The sequence below is a fragment of the Staurois parvus genome, unplaced genomic scaffold (assembly GCF_062004578.1).
Source record: "Staurois parvus isolate SC_StPar_1 unplaced genomic scaffold, SC_StPar_1.0 ptg001400l, whole genome shotgun sequence".
Classification (NCBI taxonomy): Eukaryota; Metazoa; Chordata; class Amphibia; order Anura; family Ranidae; genus Staurois; species Staurois parvus.
In genome coordinates, this window is record NW_028319196.1 from 271095 (window position 1) to 298355 (window position 27261).

Sequence of the window (27261 nt, forward strand, 5' to 3'; positions counted from 1 at the left end):
CGGGTTGCGCTCTGTGAGAAGTGTCGGGAGCGCGCTTTTACCTCAGCTGTAGTCCCGCAGAACTGGTTGCCAAGGTAGAAAGTTCTAGAAGACGTCGCATAATGGAGATTGGGAGAAGGGGGTGTCTAATACACGATGTTCTATTATAATGTATTATATATGTAATATTCGGAGCATTAGTGTGTTTATATTACATAGTAATTATGTCTTTTGTGGAAATTATTCCCTTTTTTTTTGGTAATGATGAAACCAGTTATGTTTTTTTTGCTCTCCAGCTGTGTCAGGGATTATATTGAGGTGGCTCTATACCACCGGCAGACTGACAACTCATTGGGCCCCCGGGCAATCGGGGATCATGGGGCCCCTGTATCCTTGCCCAAACTCAAAAAAGCCTATGAAAAAGGTACCAGGGGCATCTCATGGGGCCCCCTACTGACCCCGGGCCCTCAGGCAGTGCCCGAGTTTCCAAATGGTCAGTCCGCCCTTCTCTATACAACATGTGTACTCCTTGACAATCTGATTGGCTACACATTGACATATATGACGGATCGGCGCCCTATAGTGTGAGAACACAACACCGCCATCCATGATTTAGGCTTGGGTCACATCTATGCGTCTTGCGTGTCACGCGTAGTCCAGCCCATTCGTTTCAATAGGCTGAGCTACCCGCGAGATTGTAAAATCTCGCCGCACTGAACCAGATGCACCTGCGGCGCAATGTGGGTTAGTGTGGGGGTGCCATTAAGAAATAATGCCACCCCTGCCCCTCTGCTGCGTGTTTCTCTGCGATTTTGCGCACGTTCCTGACCCGCAATAATGTGAACCTAGCCATAGGGTTGGCAGCTATCAATAGAAGTGCGATGTTACCACTGCCCACCTGAACAAAGGCATGCAGCCGAAAAATTAACCAGCTTGCCGCGCTCGGCGGGGCATTGCCGCTACCAAGAGCGAGCCCTGCAAGTCTATAGGACCAACACGTGCATTGCATACGATGGTGGCACAGTGGTGTGGCATTTGTTGAGTAGACTATGAAGAGGTGCCTCCTCACCGCCTTGTCAAATGGTGACACCAGCGGGCATTGGAAGTGAGCCATGTAAGTCTGTAGGGCCCCCCTGCAACCGCCACATAACCACATGCATTGCGTGCGATTGTAGTACAGTAGTGTGGCATTTCTAGGGGTAAAACAGGCTGTGAGGAGGTGCCTCCTCACGGACTGTCAAACGCTCCACCGCGGATCGCTTTTCATAGGGGCAGCAGGGGCTGCTGCACATGTGAATGCCAACCGCACGGGTGCAAGTTAACATGTTCACTGCCATGGCGCAGCAAAAATCATAGCACAGGTTGTGTTTGGCAAACAATGCGACCTATTCAAGTGAATGGGGGCACGTTGCCATGGCATGTATTACACACGGTTGCTGCTGCCTTTCAAGGGTTAAAACTGGAAGTGAAGAGGCAACATATCACCGCTGAGCTACCTGTGCACTCCCTTTGAAAAGCAATCCACTGCGGTCCGAGCCTATGACAGGCTGGAATACATAGCGGCTGCACACTATTTTGAGCAGTACTCTCTTACGGGGCCAGATACCCCAAACATGGACCTTCTGTATTTAGGGCATACAGCGAGGAACAGCATCCAGCCATCCCATATTCCAGCCTGTCATTGATTTTGACTGGCAGCAGGCTGTTTGATGTACCTGTGCCTGCTGGGCACAAAAAAAGATGGGAATTCATATTATGTGGTCAAAATCATCCATGTGCACGAGGCCTAGCGGTACATCGCACTCTTGGCGGGCACATGTGAGCTTATTTCCCCCCTATTAGCGTTCCCTGCAGATTTGTGCGCCATTCCCACATGGACATGGTGAAGGTGTCACTCCTGAGCTTTCTCTTTTTCATTGTAGAATCCATTGAAGCTGAGTGACACCTTCATGTCACTTATTTACCCCTAGTTCACATATCCACGTTCCTGCGGTCGGCGTTTTGCGCGGACACGAGAACCCATTCATTTGAATGGACTCCTGTGCCCCGGGACACACAGGGAAGAAGTCCCTGCACTTCTTCTGAAATGCAGCCTGCACGGGAACCTCGGTTCCCAGTACGGTTGCAATTTCCAGGTCCTCATTCCTCTGTGCAGGTGGTGTGGCTGCATGGATTTTTGTGCGGATCCACAGCGGCACCACCCGTACATATGTGAGCCTAGCCTAATGCAGGCCATAGACGGGTCGAAAATCGGCCGATTTTCGCACCGTTAGTGGGTTAATTGGTCAACCATTTTTCGGGATTTTGGCACAATTTTTTTATCAGTGAAGTTGGAAAAAAATCGGCCGATTTTCCCGGCAATGATGGGCAAAACGGCCGATCTTTTTACCGATAAAAAATTTGTTCACGAGCCGTGACCTGCAAGAAGAAGAATAAGAAAAAGAAGAATTCCAGTCCGCTATTATATTTGACATGAAAAAGTATTGCGGTTGCAACAATGTATGTATTTGTATCCAAATAAAAACATCTGTATCCGAAATGGATACAAATAGATACATTGATGCAACTGCAATACTTTTTCATGTCAAATATAATAGCGGAGCTCTCTGAAGGGACAGAAGTAATTAAATGCCGGCCGAAGACGGGACGAAAATCGGCCGATTTTTTTTTTTACCATTGGTGGTAACGTCAGCCTATTGAATGGCCGATTTTTCCTGGTTTTCGACCCGTCTATGGCCTGCATAAGTGTTCGTTCACATGTGCGTATGAATCATGCCACGATCCAGGCTGAGTGTGGGGTGGGGTTTGGAGAATCTGACCATATTGCGGCCTAAATATAGCTGTGACGTGATCAGAAAGGTGGACTATGCATGTAAGGCCCTGTTCAAAATTGCGCAATTTGGAATCACTGGCGGAATTGCACCCCAAATGTAGTGCGATTTTGCCGCGATTGTCACATAACAAAACACAAGTGCAAAACCACTCCTGGGGCTCAGGGCCAAAATTTGGCTCCTGAGCTTTGTTGGAGCGACAATCATGCATAAGTCAGCCCATTCAAGTATGAACGGCACACATTTCCATATAAAAATTGCACTGTTTACATTGCAAGTGGGAACATGAGTTCCTGCTGCGCATAGTGTGAACAGAGCCTAAGTGAATATAAATGGTCGAAGGGCTCTTTCACATGTACGGCAGCCCTTGTGGCCCCTCCTGAGAAATGATCTGTGGTGGGTCACTTTTCAGAGGTCATTTGGCAGGCAGTGAGCAGGGGATATGCCCCATCCTCACTGCCTGTGTTAACCCTCAAAATGCCACATCACCACACCACAACTGTGTACATTGTATGCATTTGCAGCTCTGCACCATTCAATTAAAAAAATTGGTCAGTTTCAGTACTGGTTGGTTGAACATGACAAGCTATTTTTTGCCATGGCATTTATACAGACCTGAGGGGCTCCATGCCTTTGCTAAGTTGGCAGGTCGGGGGGCTCAACTGCCTGATATTACCACCCCTTGGCTGCTCATGTGAATGAGCCCTAATAACGGGGGAGGAATTACATCACCACCGCTGGTCAAGTAACCAGGAGCCACCCAGACTGAAATTCCAGGTAGAATTTTATTGATTATTTTTGTGTAATATTGTAGGCCTGTTGGGATATTGTGATGCATGTGCCACACGTGTTCGATGCCAAAAATGACAATGACCAAAACGCTTTTAGTCCTCTACAATGTTCCCAACTGTCCCTCATTTGGATGGAATGTCTCATTTATGGAACTAAATTGCTGTTTCCTCCGTATTTGCCTCTGTTTGGTGTGATGTATAGACCATTACATAAAAAATAATCTTTTTTTTTAATCTCCTCTGGTGTAATGCATATATTTGCCCTGAGTGAGCCTAAACACCCAGCCGCCACACATTATGCATGCATGGGGCTCTGAGGTTCTGTCACCGTCTGCTCATGGTCACTGTATGTGATCAGGAGCCAGCGGGGCAGGTGGTCACTGTGACAACTTGTTACAGCATTCGGAAGCCAGGAGATCACAGCAAAGGGTTGATTATTAGAAGTGTTTTAATGTGCTAAACCTTTTACCCAACCTCTACGCTTTGCATTTGTCATTTTTTTTATCGTACATCACGGAACACAGGGCAGGCTATTCATAACTATGTGGGTTTTAGGCCACCAATAGGTGAATGGCCACTGGCTGACCAATCAGAGAGGAGGGAGGTCCTCTCCTCTATAACCCCTCCTACACAGCGAGTACTTCAGTTTTTTCGCAAGTGTCTGTAAGGTGGATGGTCACTGAAAGTGTTGCTTGGGCTCCTGGAGCATACCTAAAGTCTAGTACAGTTCCTTTGAGAATCATGGACTTTAATCGGATCCATTCAGAAAGCTGTGAGCCAAAGTGGATGGTACCTGAGCCTCGCTAGATAAAGAGAAAGATCTTTGAGGTTTTGCCTGTAATTCAGCCCACGCAGATGGAACCCTATGCCGTTTTATATCTGACCAAGGCACTTTCCAGTGGGGTGCTATACGGGTCCAAGGCAGTGGCCCCACAGTATGGGAACTGGGTCAGCCATATTTGTTTATCAGAAGGGCAGGACACACGTGGGCTGCTGTTGCGGAATTTCCTGTGGCCAGGACACAGAGCAGGCTATTCATTGGGGCACACGAGTAGTCCCCTGAGGGGAAAGTATTGTCCAGTCATTTAGGAGCCGCCCTTGGTGGCTCGTAAAGTCAGCAGAGTGTTTTTCTTCAGCACACTACTTGCATAGCTGTATCTTGAGGTCTATGTTTACTAGTGGAGGTGCACAGGTTTTTACGCTATCTGAAGTAATGTCTTTTAAAAAGTGGAGTGGTTGAGGTACAGCAGGAAGGAGCTCTAATGTGCTGATGCTGAGTCCTGAGGAACCTAGCCGGATGTTCGCTGTAATATCCTCGCCTGAGAGGCCAGAAGCGACTGGGCAGTCTGAGCCACTGCGTTTATCTGACATCGTGGCTACTAGTGGGGCACCTGTTTTGGCATATGTAACCAAGGATGATCTTGCCTGAGCCGTAGCGGAGTTAGAAGATAAGATCTCTGGGATGATTGCATCGGTTTCTCAGAGGTGGGATAGATCCCCATCACAAGAACCACCAATCCTGGAGCAGCCTGAGGAGAAGCAGGTTGCCTCGCCGATATGCTGCGATCTGCATTCAGGCTACCTCCCACAGAAACCTATGATGTTACTTATTTTTCTCTGGGCTCTTTGAAGCCTCCACAGAGTTCTCAGGTATTTCCAATGCATCCTCTTCTGGAGCAAATTATGTGTGCTGACTGGGATCAAACAGACAGGGTTGTTGTTCCACGAAAGAGATTTTCTTTTTTGTACTCCATGGAGGAAAATTTAAGAAATTGGGTTTTGCAGCTGTTTCATCCCTGAATAAATCTTTAACATGTCCTGTGGATAATGCCCAGGTTTTCAAGGATTCAGCAGATAAGAAGCTGGACTTTGTTCCTAACGCCTCCTTCTCCATGGAAGGTTCTGTCGCACAGCCAGCAGTGGCAACTATTGGCATTTGCCAGAGTCTTTCTGACAGTGTCAAGCTACGTCGGTGCAGGGGGAGTACTCGGCCGAAGATTTGGAGGATGTTCCGCATGCTTTATGTTTTGAGGTTGATGCTTTTAAGGATTCAGTTCAGCAAATTTCTCGCTTGGCCCTCTCATCAGTGCACAAGCACAGGGTTGTGTGGCTGAAGAGCTGGTCGGCAGAACTGCCATGCAAACAATTATTGGAAGGTTTTCCTTTTCATGGGGAACGGCTGTTTGGGGAAGATTTGGACAAATATATCCAAAAGATTTCAGGGGGAAAGAGTTCTCTTCTACCCTTTAAAAGTAAATCCAAACGCCCTTCTTTTAAGGTGTCAGGGGCTTTGATTGCTGGCCTCTCATTTACAAGGCAGTAGTTTTGCCACACACAGGTCCCAGCCTCTGGAAGTAGAACTCAGAATCAAAACCCAAGGAGGCCCTGGGTTCAGAAGTCATCCAGGACAGATCCAAGGTCCGCCTCTTTATGAAGGGGCGCCCTTACTCGTTCAGGATAAGGGAAGGCTTGAATTTTGTGGCTGCATGGAGGGCTCTAATCCAAGACAGATGGGTTATTTCACAATTTCTCTGGGGTACAGTCTAGAATTTCGGGTCTTTCCCCCTCTCCGGTTTCTGATATCAAATGTACCAATAATCTAGAGAAAAGAAGAGCTTTATTTCAGGCACTCGATTGTCTCAGGGGGTGATCACAGAGGTTCCAGCGGACGAAAGGTTTCAGGGTTTTATTCAAATCTGTTTACAGTCCCAAAGCCAAATGGAGATGTAAGGCCCATTTTGGACCTCAAGGGGCTAAATCAGTTTCTAAATATCCGGTCTTTTTGAAGGGGACTGGTTCGCTCAGTAGTGGCCTCCCTACAGGATGGAGATTTTTTATCATCCATAGACATCAAGAACGCATATCTTCATGTGCTGATATTCATTCCTCACAAAAGATTTCTGCGGTTTGCAGTAGGGGCTCAGCATTTCCAGTTCATAGCACTACCGTTTGGGCTGGCCATGGCTTCCAGAGTTTTCACAAAAATTCTTGCTCTGGTGTTTGGGCTACTCAGAACTCCAGGGGTATCAGTTATCTAGGCGATCTTACTCAGAGGTCGGTCGGTGCCAGATCTGAAGCAGGATGTGGTCCTTACGATGCAGATCGTGGAACAGCTGGACTTAAAGAAGGTGGCCCTGGAACCAGTGCAGAGCCTGGAGTATTTGGGAATGGTCCAAGACCTGGTTCAGGCAAAGGTATTTCTGTCTCCAGGGAAACGTTGCGCCCTGAGGAAACGAGGTTTGTCATTTGAAGGCCAAGAGGTATCCTTTAATTCGTCTCTGTATGAGGTTGCTAGGGAAGATGGTGTCCTCGTTTGAGGATATTCCCTATGCCCAGTTCTACTCCAAACCGCTGCATAGGTACATTCTGACGGTTTGGAACAAGAAAATTCCGGCCCTGGATTACTGCATATCTCTGTCTCCAGAGGTGCTGCAAAGCCTGAATTGGTAGTTGATGACTCACAATTTTGACAGAGGAAGATCCTTTCGACCAATGGTGTGGAAGTTGGTAACCACCGATGCCAGCCTTTCAGTTTGGGGGGGCCGTCCTGGAGGAGGCCACAGTTCAAGGAACATGGCTTCTGCGGGAAAAGGTTCTTCCCATCAATGTCCTGGAACTTTGAGCAGTGAGGTTTTGGACATCCAGGCTTCAGGGTTGGCCTGTAAGGATTCAGACCGACAGTGACACAGCAGTGGCATACATCAACAACCAGGGCGATACCAGGAGTCAAGGTTCTCAGATGTAGGTGAACTACATTCTGACCTGGGCAGAGAGATATATTCCAAGTTTGTCAGCAGTGTTCATTCCAGGTGTGGAAAATTGGCAGGCGGATTATCTCAGTTGCCGGCAACTGATTCCAGGGGAATGAGCTTTGCATCCCAACGTTTTCTAGGAAATCTGCCAATGATGGGGTTGCCCGGATGTACATCTATTCATCCAGGTTCAACAACAAGGTCGGTCTTTTTGTGCCCAGGGTAAGGGACTGTCGCGCGAGAGGGGTAGATGCCTTAGTGATTCCTTGAAACCAATTTTCACTGATTAATGCCTTTCCTCCTATCCAGCTGCTGCCTTGTCTCTTACGCAGGATTCAGGAGGAGTCTATTCTGGTGCTACTGATTGCTCTAGCCTGGCCGAGGAGGGCCTGGTATGCGGACAGATGGCAGTGGACAGGCCGTGGTCCCTGCTGTATGGGCCAGACCTGTTGTCTCAAGGTACTATATTGCACCCAGTTAAATTTGACGTCGCAGCTATTGAAACCCAGAAGGCTTACATTTCCTGGTGTGAGGTTCACAAATGGCACCCACGAAAGTATGTGATTGGTAAGTTGTTTTTTCAAACAAATGCAGAAGAATTTGGCTGTTGGTACCTTTAAGGGCCAGGTTTCAGCATCAGTTATTTTTTTCCAGAGGCCCATTGCATCTCACTCTTTGGTTTGCATGTTTTTCCAGGTAGTGATGCATATTGCTCCTCCTTTTTTGTGTCCTTGGGACCTGAACTTGGTTTTAGAAGTTTTAAAATATTGGAGAGATTTTACTGGTCCTATTGACTCGTAAGGTTTTTTTTTTCTAGTGGCAATCACTTCTGCAGCTCTTTCTTGCAGAGAACCATTTCTGGTTTTGCATCATAATAAGTTGGTTGGTGTTGCAATCTCATCCATACTTTTTACCAAACATGGTTTCTGGTTTTCATCTCAATCAGGACATCATTCTGCCTTCATTCTTTCCTAGGCCTTAGTCAGCAAGAGAAAGATCTCTGCATACCTTGGATGTGGTACGTGCTGTAAGGTTCTTCGTGAAGGTGACAGCACAGGTCAGAAGGTGAGATGCTCTGTTCGTGCTGCCAGAGGGGTCTAGGAAGGGGCAGGCAGCATCTAAGGTAACTATTTCATAGTGGTGCACCGAAATGGAAATTCTGGTTCTGAAACCGAAATTTCAAAATGCACTTGGCCAAAAACCGAAACCGAAATGCGCAGTTTTTAAAAATGAATATATATTTTTTGGAAAAAATACACTTTGATTAAAAAAAAATATATATACCCCATTTCTTTTGTAAAATATCTAAGAGGATGTTACAGCGAGTAGATACCCAACATGTCATGCTTTAAAATTGCACACACTCGTGGAATGGCATGAAACTGCGGTACTTAAAAATCTCCATGGGTGATGCTTTAACCGTTTCAATACCGTGCAATTTTACACCTTCCTGCCCAGGCCATTTTTCAGGTTTCAGCGCTCTCACACTTTGAATGACAATTGCGCAGTCATACAACATTGTACCCAAACTAAAATTTTATCATTTTCTTCACACAACTAGAGCTTTCTTTTGGTGGTATTTAATCACCGCTGGGGTTTTTATTTTTTGCTAAATTAACAAAAAAAGACCAAAAATTTTGAAAAAAAAACACATTTTTCTTTGTTTCTGTTATAAAAGTTTACAAATAAATAATTGTTCTTCATAAATTTAGGCCGAGATGTATTCTGCTACATGTCTTTGGTGAAAATAACCCAAATTAGGATGTATTATTTAGTTTGTAGGAAAGTTATAGAGTTCACAAACTATGGTATAGATCTGAATATTGATCAATCCTGAAGTACTGACAGCCAATCTAATTTCTTGAGGTCCAAGAATGTCAGAATAGTACAGATATCCCCAAATGACCCCTTTTTGCTGAGTAGACAGTCGGACGTACTTCATAAGAGGCATGGCGAGTTTTTTGAAGTTGTATTTTTTTGTCATAATTTTTCCGAAAATGAAAAAATGAAAAATATTATTTTCACTATTTTTTTTTTTACATACTGTCACCAGTGCAGTACAGCGTCATCATATAACTGGCATGGCGGTGAACAGGGACACTGACTGGTGACAGTATGAAAAAAAAAAAAAATTATATTTTTTTTTAATTTTTTTTTATTTTTTTATTATATTTAATTTTTTATTACATTTTTTTTTTATTTTTTTTAAGATTTTTTTTCATATTTTACTATGACCAAAATAGTACAATGTTACCATAGTAACATTGTACTACTTTGGGGAAGTGATCAGTGTTTTTTTTTTTTTTTTTTTTTTTACACAATTTGCTTATAGCAAAGAATTACTTTGCTATAAGCAAGCATTTAGCTGAATGAAATCGATTCATTCAGCTTTTTTTTTTTTTTTTTTTTTTTGTGCTTAGCTGTGATTTGGTCACAGCTAATCACATGACATGTGCATGTGATTAGCTGTGACCATTCACAGCTAGGCACTAGTATACAATGGATGGCATCATGAATGAAGCCATCCATTGTATACAACTGTCATGTGACCTGCTGTGATTGGTCGCGGCAGGTCACATGGTACCGGCAACGGGAGCCGGTACTCGGATCTGTCATCGGCCGTGTCCGAGGTGCACGGGCGGTGACAGATCCCGCTGCTGCGCCGCTCTGCAATAGCGCAAACGGCGCATGTGCGGGAGCACGCCAAATGGCGTGGACCCGGAAAGCTGCAGCGCTTTTCAAGCCGCCAAACGGCTATTGGCCGGGCGGCTAATGGTTAAAAATGTCTACAGGATAGCAGTGTAATGTTACAGAGGAGGTCTAGTGCGAGAATTATTGCTCTTGCTCTGACGTTCGTGGCAAAACCTGTCATGTGTAGCTTGAACACCATTTACATATGTGGGCATGGCCTATGTATGCGTTCACCACTATGTGCACACGGGGGGCCGGGGCACTTTAAACTTTTTTTTTAAAAAAATGTATTGTTTTTTTTTTTTTGCACTGTCTCATTAAGAAAAATTGTAATCACTTTTATTCTTATCACAAGAAATGCTTACATCCCTTGTGATAGAAATAATTAGTGACAGGTCCTCTTTATGGAGAGATATGGGGTCAATAAGACCCCACATCTTTCTTCTACAATGTAAAGTATTGGATCAAAAAAGCATTGATCCAGTGCTTTAAAAAAAAAAAAAAATTGTCCGGAACCGGAAGTGACATCACTCCGGTCCTACAAGGGCATAGAGATGTGTGGCGGCCATCTTTCCTTCACCCATCTCTATACCCAGCGCCAGGATTGATGGTTTCTCAGGTAAGACTGAATTACCGAGCAGCTTTGAGGGGCGAGGTTTTTTCGTCACCTGTATCGGTGCTTTTTTTCATTTCGGCCAACAGCCAAAAGTGGTGTTTTCGGCCGAAACGTTTCGGCCACCGGAATTTGGTGCATTCCTACTATTTCACATTGGATCCGCCAGTTGATCATTCAAGCCTATGGTTTGAAAGGTAAAGTCCCACACTTTCAGGTGAAGACACACTCTACCAGGAGTGTGGGGGCATCTTGGGCAATCCGCCATCAAGCGTCAGTAACTCAGGTTTGCAAGGCCGCTATATGGTCTTCGGTTGACACATTCACAAGTTTCTACCAGGTAGATGTTAGAGCCGCAGAGGATTCTGCCTTTGGCCACAGTGTTTTGTGGGTGGCTAAGTAGGTTCTGAGGGATTATTGACAGTGCCTATCATGGTGTCACCTGCCCCTCAAATTTCTTATTGCTTTGGGACATCCCGCATAGTAATGAATAGCCTGCTCTGTGTCCCCTGATTTACGATAAAGAAAGCTGGATTTTTTCTACATACCTGTAAAACCCATTTCTTGGAGAACATAATGGGACACATAGGTCCCGCCCCTCTTTCTGCAATTTCATTGCTTGCTACAAAAACTGAAGTACTTCCTGTGTAGGAGAACCTCCTCTCTGATTGGTCGGCCAGTGTCTATTCACCTATAGGTGGCCTATAACCTACCGTATTTTTCGCCGTATAAGACGCACCTGACCATAAGACGCACCTAGGTTTTAGAGGCAGAAAATAGGAAAAAAAAAATTCTGAACTAATGGACTGCAGACACAGTACAGGAGATGACCAGAGACTGCGGACAGCACAGGGATGACCAGAGACTGCGGACAGCACAGGGATGACCAGAGACTGCGGACAGCACAGGGATGACCAGAGACTGCGGACAGCACAGGGATGACCAGAGACTGCGGACAGCACAGGGATGACCAGAGACTGCGGACAGCACAGGGATGACCAGAGACTGCGGACAGTACAGATGACTGCTGACCTTTGGGGAGGTGGGGAGCGGGTACCTGAATTTGACAGGTACCCGCTCTTACTTCCGCAGAGTTTTTGTTTGATCTTACCTGTTCCTCGATCCAGCCGCGCGCTGTCTTCCCGGCTTCTGTAATGGCGCTCGGCATGACAGCCGGGTGCCCAGTGCGCATGAGCGAGAAGCACTTGCGCTTTGTGATTGGTCCGGCGGCTTCTGGGATCTGTCATGTGTCCCAGGTACCGCCTTACCATTCACAAAAAGCACCGCTTCTTGCGCATGCGCACTTGGCACCCGGCTGTCATGCCCAGTGCCCACACTACAGAACCCGGGAAGACAGCACGCCGCTGGATAGAGGAACAGGTAAGGTCCCGCTGCAGAGCTGAGCGGCCGGCCCGGTATTCTGACACGGCCGCGGTGGAAATACTGGACCGGCTGCTCCATATTCGCTCCATAAGACGCACTGACATTTCCCCCTGACATTTCCCCCCCAGTTTTGGGGAAGAAAAAGTGCGTCTTATACGGCGAAAAATACGGTATATAGTCATGAATAGCCTGCTCTGTGTCCTGTAATGTACTCCAAGAAATGGATTTTACAGGTAAGTATGTAGAAAAAATCCAGTTTTTGTAGAAAAAAAAAATAAAAAAAACAACACGTTTAGGTATTTATCCAGAAATGTTTGTATACTGTAGTAATTAATTCTTCATTGCTTGTGTGACAGGGGCATGGCAGGGGGTGCCCTATACTTGCATACTCTGTGCTATAAAGCAGAAAGTTGCAAATAGCCATCTTCTGTGTAATATCTGTTGCCTATTATATTTGTTTTGTTTTTATCAGCATCAAAATAAATGGCGGACACAGAACTGGAGTGTAGAGGAGATTCAGAGGAAACGGGGACCTCTGTTATTCCCAAATCCAGTCCATCTCCTGCCAGAATGTCCTCTCGGTGAGACGATGAGCAGTGGGATAGATGTTACTGCAAATCAGTTTTGTTTGCCAGTTGGCACTGTGGCATGATGTTATGTCTCTTTATCATCATATTACAAAACCTTAGTGGCGAATGATGAATGGGCCATCCTGTTTTTTTCTCTCTTACCCCTCTGCCTTACCCAGAATTTACCCCAGGTTAACACTTATGCGGATTTCATTGCGTTTTCCAGTTTGCAGAAACGCTCTACAGTCCATTTAACATGGTTTCCTTTGGGTCTGGTTCACATCTATGCATTTTGAGCTGGTGCTGTTTTTGGAAATGTTCAGGGATTTTTTTTCCCAAAGCAAATTGTGTTTTGTGTGTAATATACTTCAGTGGGCCAGCACCAAAATAGCAAGTGTTGCATTTTGTATACGTTTTTGCTGTGTTTTTTTTTTTTTTTAATAGGAAGGTATGACAGTTCTGTTCATGTAATGTGACTTTGGTGCGACTATACACTCTCTTGCACTCAAATAGCATCAAATTTGCATCAGAGTCACACTACATGAACAGAACTGTCATACTTTCCTGTTAGCCAAAGAAAAACCCCACAAAATGCATTTAAAAAAATGATAAAAACACACGTTCAACCGCAACCTGCATAGATGTGAACCTAGGCTTAAAGCTGAACTCCGGTCACAAAAACCTTTATTAGACTATATTCTTCAGTAGCCACAACTGATGAATCCACTTATGTGCACCAAATTTGCAAACATAGATATTCATTTTTAAAACTAGCAGTGACATCATCACTGCTGTGCAGAGAACAGAGCTGTGGGAGGAACCCAGCAGGTTTCACCCACTACAGGCTTACTGCAGAAACCTACAGCAGGGAGTGGAGACAAGACCAGTCACCCTACTCAAGGGGAGAGAGCAGCAGTGAGTGTTCTTTATTACAGGAAATCTTTACACAAAGGTAAAGTCTCACCCTGGATTCCTGCACAGATCTGGCAGAACTACAGAAAACACACCAAGATTCAAGGAAGAATACACATGACAAATGTATTTAGACAATATTTTCTAATCCTAGGGTTCAGCTTTAAAGGCTATGTAAACCTAAAAACATATGTACAGTTAGGTCCATATACATTTGGACACAGGCACAATTTTCATACTTTTGGCTTTGTATGCCACCAGAATGAATTAAAACAAAACAATCCATATGAATTTGAAGTGCAGACTTTCAGCTTTAATTCCAGTGGTTGAACATAAGTATCAACTACAAATTTTAGGAACTGCAACCATTGTGATACAGTTTCTACATTTTCAGAGGCTCAAATGTAATTGGACAAATTAATCTAATAATAAATAAAATGTTAATTTTTAATATTTTGTTGAGAATCCTTTACTGGCAATGACTGCCTGAAGTCTGGAACCCGTGGACATTACCAAAAACTGGGTTTCCTCCTTTCTGATGCTTTGCCAGGCTCTAACTGCAGCTGTCTTCAGTTGTTCTTTTTGGGTCTCTCTGACTTTAGTTTTGCCTTCAGCACAAGTAATGCATGCTCAATTGGGTTGAGATCAGGTGATTGACTCAGCCATTGCAGAATATTCCACTTATTTTCCTTCAAAAGCTCCCGGGTTGCTTTTGCAGTATGTTTTGGATCATTGTCCATCTGTACTCTGATTTAGATCACTGTCAACTTTGCTGCATTGGGCTGACAGCATATCTCTAAACACTGCAGAATTCAACCGGCTGGCTGCTTCTGTCTTGTTACATCATCAATAAACACCAATGACCCAGTGCCACTGGAAGCCATGCATGCCCATGCCATCACACTGCCTCCACCATGTGTTACAGATGATGTTGTGTGCTTTGGATCATGAGCTGTTCCAAGCCTTCTCCACACTTTTTTCTTCCCATCATTTTGGTACAGATTAATCTTAGTTTCATCCATCCAAAGAATGCTTTTCCAGAACTGGTCTGGCTTTTTTAGATGTTTTTTTGGCAAAGTCTAATCTGGCTTTTCTATTCTTTAGGCTTATGAATGGTTTGCACCTTGTGGTGAACCCTCTGTATTTGCTCTCGTGAAGTCTTCTCTTGATTGTAGACTTTGACAATGATACCCCCACCTCCTGGAGAGTGTCCTTCACTTGTCTGGATGTTGTGAATGGGTTTTTCTTGACCATAGAGAGGATCCTGCGATCATCCACCACTTGCCTTTTTATGTTTCTGAGCTCACCAGTTCATTCTTCTTTCCTCAGAATGTACCAAACTATTGATTTGACCACTCCTAATATTGCTGCTATCTCTCTGATGGATTTGTTTAATTTTTGAAGCCTTATGATGGCCTGTTTCACTTCCATGGACAGCTCCTTTGAACGCATGATGTAAGTTCACAGCAATAGATTCCAAATGCAAATACCACACTTAAAATCAACTCCAGACCTTTTACCTGCTTAATTGATGAAGAAATAACGAAGGAGTAGCCCACATCTGGCCATGAAACAGCTTTCAAGTACTTTTGGTCCCTTGAAAAAGGGGGGATGGCTACTCTTAAGAGCTGTAATTCCTAAACCCTTCCTCCAATTTGGATGTACATACCCTCAAATTAAACCTGAGAGTGTGCACTTTCAGCCCATATCCATTATAGAACTATAGTTTGAATATGTTTTGGTAAATACCTGAAAAAAACTAAAATTGCACCTGTGTCCAAATATATATGGACCTAACTATATATACACAATCTGTTAAAAAAAATTAAAGGAACGCTTTTTAATCAGAGTATAGCATCAAATCAATTAAATTCCTGGGATATTGGTCTGGTCAGTTGAAGCGGAGTACCAGTTGAATAAAAAAAAATAAATGTAGCTGCTGGCTTTTAAAATACAAACACTTACCTGTCCATTGGTCCAGCGGTGCTCTCACCACGGCTGGTTTCACCTGCCATCTTCTATGCCCGGCGCCGGTATCTTTGATGTGGACACCCGGCTGCGACAGCTTGCGACTTCACAGCTGGGTTCCCACTGTGCATGCGGAGTAGTACTGCACTTTGTGAATGGTCCCATAGTGTCCTGGGACCTGTCACGTGTCCCAGAAGACTACGGGGAGGGGGGAAGATGACTTCCGCTTCTGATCGCCTTAGGCGATCGCAGCAGAAGTGGGAGCGGGTAGCCCCCGCTCCCCAGAGGTGGCAGTTCTTAATAGGAAGCCGAGTTTAAAATGGAACTTCCCCTTTTGGGTGGAGCTCCACTTTAAGTAGCAGAGGGGGTTGTTAATCAGTTTCAGCTGCTTTGGTGTTAATTAAATTAATAACAGGTGCACTAGATGGGCAACAGTGAAACGATTCCCAAGACAGAAATGGTTTTGCAGGTGGAGGCCACTGAAATGTTTTTTCCCTACTCATCTTTTTTGACTGTTTCTCACTAGTTTTGCATTTGGCTAGGGTCAGTGTCACTACTGGTAGCATGAGGCAATACCTGGACCCTATAGAGGTTGCACAGGCAGTCCAACTGCTCCAGGATGGCACATCAATACGTGCCATTGCCAGAAGGTTTTCTGTGTCTCCCGGCACAGTCTCCAGAGCATGGAGGAGATTCCAGGAGACAGGCAGTTACTCTAGGAGAGCTGGACAGAGCCGTAGAAGATTCTTAACCCATCAGCAGGACTGGTATCTGCTCCTTTGTGCAAGGAGGAACAGGATGAGCACTGCCTGAGCCCTACAAAATTACCTCCAGCAGGCCACTGGTGTGAATGTATCTGGCCAAACAATCAGAAACAGACTTCATGAGGGTGGCCTGAGGGCCCACCATCCTCTCTAGTGGGCCTTGTGCTCACTGCCCAGCACTATAGAGCTTGATTTGCATTTGCCATTGAACACCAGAATTGGCAGGTCCACCACTGGCCCCCTGTGCTTTTCACAGATGAGAGCAGGTTCACCCTGAGCACATGTGACAGACATGAAAGGGTCTGGAGAAGCCGTGGAGAACGTTCTGCTGCCTGTAACATCGTTCAGCATGACCATTTTGGTGGTGGGTCAGTGATGGTCTGGGGATGCATATCCATGGAGGGACACACAGACCTCTACAGGCTAGACAATGGCAACCCGACTGCTATTAAGTACCGGGATGAAATCCTTGGATCCATTGTCAGACCCTACGCTGGTGCAGTGGTTCCTGGATTCCTCCTGGTGCACGACAATGCCCGGCCTCATGTGGCGAGAGTATGCAGGCATTTCCTGGAGGATGAAGGAATTGATACCATTGAATGGCCCCCACGCTTGCCTGACCTAATTCCAATAGAACACCTCTGGGATATCATGTTTCGATCCATCCGACACCGCCAGGTTGCACCTCAGACTGTCCAGGAGCTCAGTGATGCAATTAAATTTCAGCAAAATCAACTAGCCTGCTGCATTATTTTTTCACTCTGATTTTCGGGTCATCTTTGAATTCAGTCCTCTGTAGGTTGATCATTTTCATTTCCATCAAACGATGGGGCATCCTTACGTTCCTAACACATTACCCAGTCCATATCAGTATAGATATCCAGCATGATATTTTTCCCCATTGAAATCTGGTGTGTTTTCAAAGTGTTCCTTTAATTTTTTTGAGCAGTGTATATATAGTAAGTTATGGACTCCATGCACACTATAAATTTTTTTAAGCTCCTAGAAAAACTATGGCTTTAACGTACTGTAAGTACAAATTTTGTTGCTCAGTCCAGTTCATCGGCTGTCATCTCTATATGTTTAGGTAGTTAGGGGCACAGGAGTCCTTCCTATCCAATCATCCAGCCCCTTAACATTTTGATATCTTCATGTCCATTAAGCTTATTTTTCTCAGGAATCAGTTTGTATTATACGTAATAGCTAATACACGCTATATAATAAATAATACACGGTAATACCCACACAGTAGGTAGAGAAGGAATATGTTACAATGCAAAATGGCTATGTCAGGAACCTTCAGAAGAAAGCCTCATACTAGTTTTAGGACAGTGATGGTAATTACAGTAAAGCCCCATAAATATAATTTCGGATCTCATTTACTTGAGATATACAGTACTGTATGCTTGCTTAGATCAAACCTCCTTTCCTTCTGGATTCGCAAAAGCTCCATTAATTGTACAAGACATGTACATCACCTAATTAATTGATCCCAAAGTAATTCAGTTAGAGAGCCCTAAATTTAGGAGCACACTAATGATGAAATAGGTTAGGTTGACACCTTCAGCCTTCCAATCATCTAATTGGTTTCAGCAATTTTATAAGTAGGTATTCGTGTCAGCGCGAAAAAAAAAATCTCCCTTGTATTATTCCAGAAGGCCACAGCTTACCCAGGAGGGAGATCATAACATTCATTTACACTTCCTCAATTATTGTACTGTATGGGTGCTTAACCATTTGAAGAGCTAGGGCCACTTAAGTGATTTGCTAACTGGTCAAGGGCCACAATGAAATTAAATGGTTCAGGATTTCTATTTTTTTATTTTGAATAGAATAATGAGCATTTTCCTCCTGCAGCTGCTGACTGCCAGTGAAAGGAGAAGCAGCTTTTAGTGGTTGCAGGAGGAAAATGGGGAGGATCAGTTCTTATTTTTGCTGCCCCCACCAGCCCTCCTATCCAATTGTAAAACAGAATGTAACAGGGAGGCCGTACGGACCCCCTGGTGCATAGGCGGTTGTTGGGGTGTATGGTAAAAACACAACTATGGGGTTTTACCATCACCCAACCACAAACGTAAAAGAGCCTTTACTGTCCTGAGCCCCCTATAAGGCTGGTTCACACTGATGCACTGAGGTTTACCTGCACCACGGATGTAGCACAGTGCACCTGTGGGTCAGCTGTGCTTTGCGATAGACTTCTATTATAACTTGTCATGGCGGGGTTCCATTCTGCTGCTGGAATCAGTAGTAGAAAACGCTGGACAGGTGGCTGTGGTCAGTCATCGGCACAGCCTGCCTAATGGTAAGATGTACATTCACACGGGGACCTGAGAGGTAACTGGAGAACAGTTATGGTGCAAGTGTACAGAGTACCGGTCATCTCTAATGATGCAACGGCACAAAAGGTAACCCAGGAGTAGGAGACTACCCCTGTCTCAGGTGCCTAGCGTAGCTCAGAAGAACCCACCCTGAGGTAGTCCTTTCATGTGACCCATGCTGGGCTCCCAGCGTATTAATGGGAAGTATTCCGCCCATGCAGAATATAGCAGAAGTCTATGGCTCAGTGCAGCTAACTGTGCTGCACCCACGGGATCAGAGTGAAAGCAGTCTCTCCTGCTCACTCTTCTCAATTGGTAGTCGTTGAACAAAGTGGAGAAGCTTGTGGACCTAGCTACACCTCAATCCTTTTGCAGCTTAGTGGAGATTTATACTGGAGGTCCTTATGCTTCTTTCGATTGTCCAACAGGTGGAACACTCTGGTTTACTGTTGCATATACTCTCTGCTAGGGACATTGTAGGTATGGAGTATCTCATTGGTCCTCTTTATTGGAAGATTGGTCCTCACTTCTTGGCTGATCAGCAGCCTTCTGTGAAAGGTTCTTTGGATTCCTTCCCCTATCATGCCCTTAATCAGGTGAATGCTCTTAGCATTTTGGCTAAAATTCCTGCCCATCACTCCATGGATGTTAATGATTCAATGGACCTTGGATGATTGGGAACTTCTATGGCTGGTCAGGATTAGGCAGACTTTGCAGCATTATTCTTCAGACCCCAGTGTTACCTAGGAGAGTCAATGAGATGTTTTAATTCTCATCCTAAGTTCCTTTTGATGGTCCCCATCTTATCAGTCTATCTCTATAGCAATGTATTCCTTGCATCTTTGTCATCTATCACATTAAATTTATTGAATTGAATCCTTGTGTTCTGTAGTGGACTCAGGGGTCCCTTTGCACCCTTGTACATTCTCACACCAGTATATTGTCTGTATACCTTGCCTTGCAAGGTTGGCTGTCTGACTAGGCAACCTCATTTAGTCATGGAGTTTTATCCCCTTGACCCTTAGAGTTGGGAAAGGTAGGCCTCCTGTCTACCAATGGAGACCAGCTGTTCTTTTTTGCCTATTTCTTCATACTAGGTTCCTTTTGGGATCTGCTTTCCTTGGAGCATTCCCCATTGTTTTTGTTGGGTTAACCACATTGAGGAAGATTTACTAAAACTGGAGCACACAGAATCTGGTGCAGCTGTGCATAATAACCAATCGGCTACTAACTTCTGCTTGTTCAATGAAGCTTTGACAATAAAACCTGGAAGCTGATTGGTTACTATGCACAGCTGCACTAGATTGTGTGTGCACCAGTTTTAGTAAATCTCCCCCATTGTGTTGTTTGCCCGTCCTCCATGTTTGGGAAATTGTTATCATTTCACCTGCATTTGGTGAGTTCTGGTTGGTCAGCTTTTTGCTGACTCAGGCTAAGTTTTTCCTTTCCACGTGGAGTCATTCCCACCTGGTGGTGACCTCCCCATCTTGTTGTGGAACATCGGGTTGATCCTTTGTGTTCTCTCTTTGGTTGTGTTCGTAAGTTTCTCTATTACGTGGTCTAACCTCATCCATTCACCAAAAAAAATACTTCCTCCGCAATCCAACGCATATTCTGTACAGCATGCATTGCAGCTTGCTGAGAGGCAAGTGCATTTGCTTGTTTTGTGGTATTGGCATTGGTGTGCCATTGTATATAAATGAGAACACATGGTAAAAACTACCTTTTTTAAGTATCAATCAAAGAAAAAAGGAAAATTAAAAGCAGATTGGATATTTTCTATTGCAGGGCTCTCAGCCCCCCTGTGCCTGGGCCATCCATAGATACTTCAATTACTACACCCAGCAAAGCTGAAGGGAAGTCTCCCACCTACTTGGAAGAATTGGACGCCATTGTGGATGCTCTGCAGGTGCAAGCACAATCTCTGATCGATAAAATAAATGAAAAGCGCAGGAAGGACCAAACACTGATGGAAGACTTTAAGACAAGTCTCGGCTTGAAGGTAATGACATTTAGTTCTAAAACTTAAGATTACAGCCTCTTAAACGCACCTTTTAAAAAGAGTGAGCAGTTGCTGATGAAATAAGTTATTTCTTGGCTATATACTAGCACTGAGCTGATCTTATTTATCTTCACTGCAAATGGCATGACTGTACCAAAACTGTTGCTTAATGGGAGTCAGAGAATTGCAGTTTCAGTCAGAGATTTCACCTATCCAGAATTTTTGAATGAAATTAATGAACACTCAAGCGCTAAACGCAACTAGCATTTAGGCATATTTAGACACCTTTAGGTAGGTGCATTCAGCAGCATTTTTTCTGGCCAAAAGTCACACACCTGTAAATGCAGTGCAGCGTGCATGAGGCCTTAACCCCTTTCCCGCCGCCCTATAGCAGAAATACTACTACAAGGTGGCAGGGGTGCACAAAATCACGCACATATATACATGATTTTGCATTTCTGGGTAGGGGGCACACGCGAACCAAGTTCGCTCCCTACCCACGCCACCATTGGCGTCCTCGGCTGTCAATCACCTGGTCCCGGCCGGTGATTCCCCGCCGGCACCCAGCAATCACCAAGTATAACGGACAGGAGAGAGACCTGTATGTAAACAATACAGATCTCTCCCGTCAGCTCCTAGTAACCATAGCAGAACCATACAAAGCAATGTGCTTACAGTGTAAAGCACACACAATGAAACAGCACACAGTTAACCCTTTGATCGTGCCAGATGTTAACCCCTTCCTGCCCAGTGTCATTAGTATAGTGCCAGTGCTTTTTATTAGCACTGATGACTGTTTTGGAGTTACTGGGGATGTCAATGACAGTCAGTTCTCTCCCCCCCAGTGTCAGAATGCCGGCCGCACTCCCACTATAAGTCTCTGATCCCCGCCATTACTAGTATAAAAAATAAAAAATTCTAGAATATACCCCCATTTGTAAACGCTATAACTTTCACGTAAACCAATTAACTTACATGTATTGGTATTTTTTTTTAGCAAAGACATGTAGCAGAATGCTTTTTGCTGACTATATAAAGCTTGTCTGAGTCGCCAGAAAAGAGAGGGTGGAAAGCTGAAGTCACACTTCGCAGTGCTCAGTAGATGATTGGAGGGAAAGGACTACCCCCCCCCCCCTTCACACAGCTCACAGGAACAGAGCTGAGGCTGTCAATCTGTTGGAGGTCCCTCCTCTGTCATCATTTTTCTCTTGGAGTTAGTAGGAAAGCTTGTCAGAAGTGATTCATGCTGATAGCAGAGGAATGAAGCAGCAGACAGAAATGACACTTGGTGCTCTTGATTTAGGCTTAAGTGCATATTTGATTTAGATTTAAGTGCATATTATAGTGGGATATGCTTTGTTCATATTTCATGTCTGAGGTTTACAACCACTTTAATGACAAAATATTATTTGTAGCTTGTTTTGCTCATTTTTTGGTGCCCTTTATGTATAGTCTAAAATAAATGAAGTCCCATATATCGCTGTTGATGAAGTACTTTTAGAAAGTACAACTACAGTATACCGCAGGAAACTGAATGTAAAAATTGCTTACAAGCACAGGTGCGCAAAATCGCATATATATACACGTAATTTTGCATTTCCGGGTAGGGGGGCACGCGCAAGCCCTACCCGTGCCGCCATTCGCGGCCGCGGTTGTCAATCACCAGGTCCCGGCCAGTGATTATCCGCCGGTGCCCAGTGATTACCGACAAAAACCGATGGGGAGGAAAACTGTTTTGTTTACAGACAGTCTTCCTCCCTGTCAGCTTGGGCACACTGCTCGGAATGGCTGTGCACAGCACAGCCATCTCAATCAGTGTGCTTACAGGAAGCACACACCCTCCGGCCCCTAGTAAAACACTCCCTGCACATTGTTAACCCTTTGATCACCCCGCACATTAACCCCTTCCTGCCCAATGCCATTGGTACAGTGTCAGTGCTGTTTTTTTAGCACTGATCACTGTATTGGTGTCACTGGGGATGTCAGTGACACCAAGTTAGTTTCCCCCCCAGTGTCTGCCACGGTCCCGCTAAAAGTCGCTGATCACCGACATTACTGGTGGAAAAAAAAAATAAATCCCAATATCTATACCGCCATTTGCAAGCGCTATAATTTTCACAGAAACCAATTAATTTACACGTATTGGGATTTTTGTTTTTTAAAAACATGTTGCAAAATACATTTTGGCCTAAATTTATGATGAAATTTGATTTTTAAATTTTTTTTACAGGACATGTTTAATAGCAAAAAGTCCAAAATATTGTTTTTTTCTCAAAATTGTTGGTCTTTTTTTGCTTACAGTGCAAAAAATATAAAATGCACAGGCGATCAAATACCATCGAAAGAAAGTTCAATTCGTGGGAAAAAAGGTTATAAATTTCATTTGGGCGCAGCGTTACATGACCGCGCAATTGTCAGTTAAAATAACGTAGCGCCGTAACCCGAAAAATAGCCTGGTCAGGAAGGGGGGGAAATCCTCTGGAGGGCAAGTGGTTAAAGCAAAACTCTGGAAAAATGTTTTATTTTCCCATGCAGTGGGGCTGTGCTCGCATGGGGTAACATGAGGTAACTGCTCATTTTTGTCTAGGGGAGAGCAGAGATTTTCCCTGGAGTTCTACTTTAACCACCAAGGAACACTTACAGCATGCAGAGACATTAGAGGATTCTCAGTGCTGTCTCAGGATTGCTCCTTTTTATTCTTTAATATGTATTTTCTGCCTCATCTGTTGGGCAGAGGATGAAAATTAACCAGTGGTCCAGACGGGCAGGGACACATCTGTCAATGTCCACCATGCTTCGGTGGAGATCTGCCCACATATGGCACGCAAACATAGAACAGTTATTGGCTGATTGGATCTGAAACAGGCTAATCTGGCATGATAACTGGCCAGTGTGTGGAAGAACAGACAAATGCGTCAAACATTACAGCCTGGAGTTTATAACGCTGACACGCTTGCTGCTTCCAGCACGTATGCTCCTATTTATAATGTCAGGATGAAAACAGTCTTCCCTTTTTATGGCATTCAGTGAAAATGCATCATAAACCCGTTTGTTCACTGGCGTAGGTACTGTTTTGAGAACTTAAATTAATTGAGATTTTATTTTTTACTCTCTGGCACGTTAGTGTAATCCGCTTTGAGCACATTATTCTAACTGCTGTTAATCCCCCAGGAGTGCACAGGTAGCCGGAGCAATTAGTTAAGAAGCTGTACAGAACATCCTCTGCTTTTGATTTACAGCCTGTGGCAGAGAGATGTTTTACTGCCAGCTGTTAGGAAGAAAAACAAAACGGCTTTTAGTCCAGCAACACCATTTGCATCTGAATATCACTTTTTCTGGCACCTAAGCTGGCTGTGCTGTCATTTGGCAAAGCTGGTATTGTGAAAAGCCACCGCATTCTACTGGCATAAAAGAAATGTATGTGGTCAAATGATTTCAGAAACTGATTTTACTTTTGTATTATTCATTTGGGAAGTTTTGAAGCGTACGGTAGACAAGATTAAACTTTTTTTTTTTTCTTTTAAGTGGTGTTCTTATCCTGTGAGCCATCTCCTTTTCCATGCCAGGTAAAAGATGTGTTTCAGTTTCTCGAAGACAGAATGTATCAGCTGTATGAGCAGAATAACATTCATCTGCAGGCCAAGTTGCAGGAGCTCACAGATGTCATCGAGAGGATCAGTCATCTTCAGGAAGAGCTCAGACAAGTCTGCCATACCTTGAATACTGTCTACAAAGACCTGGGTTTACAGCCAGAAATGTGAAAAGACAGCAATCCTAAAATCTGCAGGCTTTCTGTAGCTTTTGTTGTTGGCTTTAAATAGAACCAGGCAGGAGGGGATTTGGAGGCTTTCATTGGGGACCTCCATTTCACATGGAACAGGCACGCAGCCAGTGATGTCAGAACTGATCCACACTGTAATGGTTGCCTGCATTTTGCCTTCCTGACATGTTCTTTTTAAAAGTGTTTGTAGGTTTTGTGTGCCAAGAAAGTTGCTGATCATTCAGTCCTCATGCACACTTGACGTTTTTACAGTGGCTGTTTTGGACTTTTGAGGTTTTTTCTACAGCCAGTAAACCCCCCAGCATGTTTTGTTATGTGTCCATGCACACATAGACTGGAATCAATGTTTTTTGGCTGGGAAAAAAAAAACCCAGGACTAGTGGGTTTCTAGAGGAGTTTTTTAGCTGTAATAACGCTCTAATGATGAATAACGTGGTAAAACGCAGCAAACCGGTGTTTTTGAACTTTTTTTACCAAAATGAAAAAAAAATTTTTTTGGTCAAAAAAACACGAAAAATGCCGCTAGACGCTAATTCAAAAACGCTAAAAAAAAACTGAAAAAAAAGCTTTACACAGCTAACGTTACCAGCGTTATCAAAACGTCCAGTGTGCATGAGAACTCAATGTTGACAGGGGCTGTGTGGGATTAGTGACCCACCACTCTGACAACACCCCCTCTTTTAGGTTGAAGTATTGCACTGCCAAGTATCACCAGTGTATGGATACGAAAACACTTGTAATCAAGTAAGCACTGTGACATTGGGAGCATGTGATGTGCTGCATTGTAAGACACCCCTGGAAGTATCCATACAGCAGTATAGTACTGAGCAGCTATGGAGGTTTAAAGGAAATGAGGAACATGGAGGCCACTATTGCAGACCTCATCCTGAAACATGCTAGTGTCCTGCTGGTAATACTGACTACTTTTTGAGTTACAGATCTGAAACAAGTATACAGATCAGTCTGACTTTGCTGGTTGCATGCTCATAATGAGTTACTGGCTCAGAACGGTACTGCAGCCTGAAGTAGCCTCTTTAATTGTCTCAATAATTTCCTTGAAAGAAGCATACAGTATTTGCTACTATGCAGGGGCGGACTGACATCTCATGGGGCCCCCGGGCAATAGGGGATCATGGGGCCCCTGTGTCCTTGCCCAAACTCAAAAAAGCCTATGAAAAAGGTACCAGGGGCATCTCATGGGGCCCCCTACTGACCCCGGGTCCTCGGGCAGTGCCCGAGTTTCCAAATGGTCAGTCCGCCCATGCTAGTATGTAACACATAGGGGTGGATTTATTAAAGGCAACAAAACTGTGCACTTCACCTTTAGTAAATCCACCCCATACTGTATCTTCTCATTGTCACAGTGGTAGGGAACAACTGATGGCAAATCCGCAGGTGATGCTTGGTAGTGATCATGCTGCAGGCAAAGCATTATCTTCCAGTGCCTGATTTGCATAATTGACACTGCAAGCAGAGGACCCCTGTTCAAGAGACAAGTCCACATTCTGTATGTGTGTACTCAGAGTATTGGTGCTGGGATATAATGCACTGTGCCAAACTGGAACATTTTAATTGTTTACTGCTTGCTTTCACAGAAAGATTTCAGTGTGTTTTATGTTAACAGTAAGGAGTTAAAATCTGTCATGTAGCTTAAGCTGGCCATACACTGTGAATTACAGCCTGTTCCTAATGAACTGGCACAAAATTCACTTCTTGGGGGAGCCCTGTCAACCCCCACCCGCCAACATCCTTCATTTGAAAAATCAAAGAAGTCAGGCAGAATATTGTCAGCTGAACAGTGTCTGCATCCAATTACTTGCAGTTGTTGTTCAAATATTCTGACACTTGCCTAGCAGAAAGGAGACTTCCATTGAGGTTGCCATTGTTGATTTCCTTCTGTAAATGTCAGTTACCTGGCTGCTATACCAATGCTTTGGTTTCAGTACTTTCTCAGTCTTTATCTGTGCATTCATTTTGGCCTAATAACCATTAAAGCCAGAGTGTCAGCATGTCAGCCTCCGTGTTTTTCTAAGTTTTCTATAAAGAAGAATTTCAGGTATGGATATTTTATACATGGATACATTGCTCCAGCTAAGAGCTAAATAACTATGCATATACCATACCTGGTCGATGTCCCTGGAAGCTGGAAATCATTGTAGTAGACACTACTACTATACCACTACTCCAGTGATCTCCACTTGCTTCCGGGTCCTGTGCTGAGCAGCTGGTCTGCAGCATTATTAACACACTGCTCAGCAGGGGGCAGTATTCCGAGAATGCTTTGCATTTTCTGAATGAACGCAAAACATTCTGTGATCAGACGAGGCAGAGAGTGTGACATCACCACCTCGCCTCTCCCCCTCATCCAATCAAAGAATGCTTCGCATTCATTCAGAAAATGTAAAGCATTCTCCTCTCGGATGAGGTAGAGAGGTGGAGTGGTAACGTCACATTCTCTGCCTCATCCAATCACAGAACGCATTGCGTTCATTCAGAAAATGCAAAGCATTCTGTTAATTCTGCCCTGTGCCAAGCTACTGACCTCCCATGTTCAGAATGCAGCAGGACAGCTTGGCTTGGCACAGGACTTGGAAGCAAGTGGAGATCACTGGAGTAGGTTCTCTACTACTGTGATTTCCAGGTGCATCAGCCAGGTATGGTATATACAGGGATTAGACAGAGAAAAAAAAATGGAAACACTACAAGATTTGCAAGTATGAAAGTGACATTTCGCATCGAAGGCAGAAGTGATGTAACATTTGTTTGCTTCCGCTGTGCGATGAGACACCTAGCTATAGCTAACAGGTGGAAGCCTCATTTTTGCTATTCACTGCGTGCGCTGCTAGTGATACGGAGTCATGTCAGAGCTTTCTATGCTTCAAAAAGGGCAAATTGTTGGTGCCGCTT

At 44.3% G+C, this 27261-nt stretch overlaps 1 protein-coding gene across 1 annotated transcript; it reads left to right on the forward strand.

Moving 5' to 3' along the window:
- Positions 1-26363, forward strand: SYCE2 (synaptonemal complex central element protein 2). Its single transcript, XM_089661893.1, has 4 exons — positions 1-74; positions 12513-12621; positions 20360-20573; positions 24140-26363. The coding sequence occupies exons 2-4, from the start codon at positions 12524-12526 to the stop codon at positions 24332-24334; spliced, it is 507 nt and encodes a 168-aa protein (XP_089518019.1). The 5' UTR covers positions 1-74; positions 12513-12523; the 3' UTR covers positions 24335-26363.
- Positions 26364-27261: the final 898 nt, after the last annotated feature.

What these genes read in the sequence shown, in the direction of transcription:
- SYCE2 (XM_089661893.1), top strand. Translation starts at nt 12,524, where the DNA reads ATGGCGGACACAGAACTGGAGTGTAGAGGAGATTCAGAGGAAACGGGG. An exon ending in CCTGCCAGAATGTCCTCTCG is followed by an intron (nt 12,622 to 20,359) that starts GTGAGACGATGA and finishes TTTCTATTGCAG; the next exon opens with GGCTCTCAGCCCCCCTGTGC. An exon ending in AGACAAGTCTCGGCTTGAAG is followed by an intron (nt 20,574 to 24,139) that starts GTAATGACATTT and finishes TTTCCATGCCAG; the next exon opens with GTAAAAGATGTGTTTCAGTT.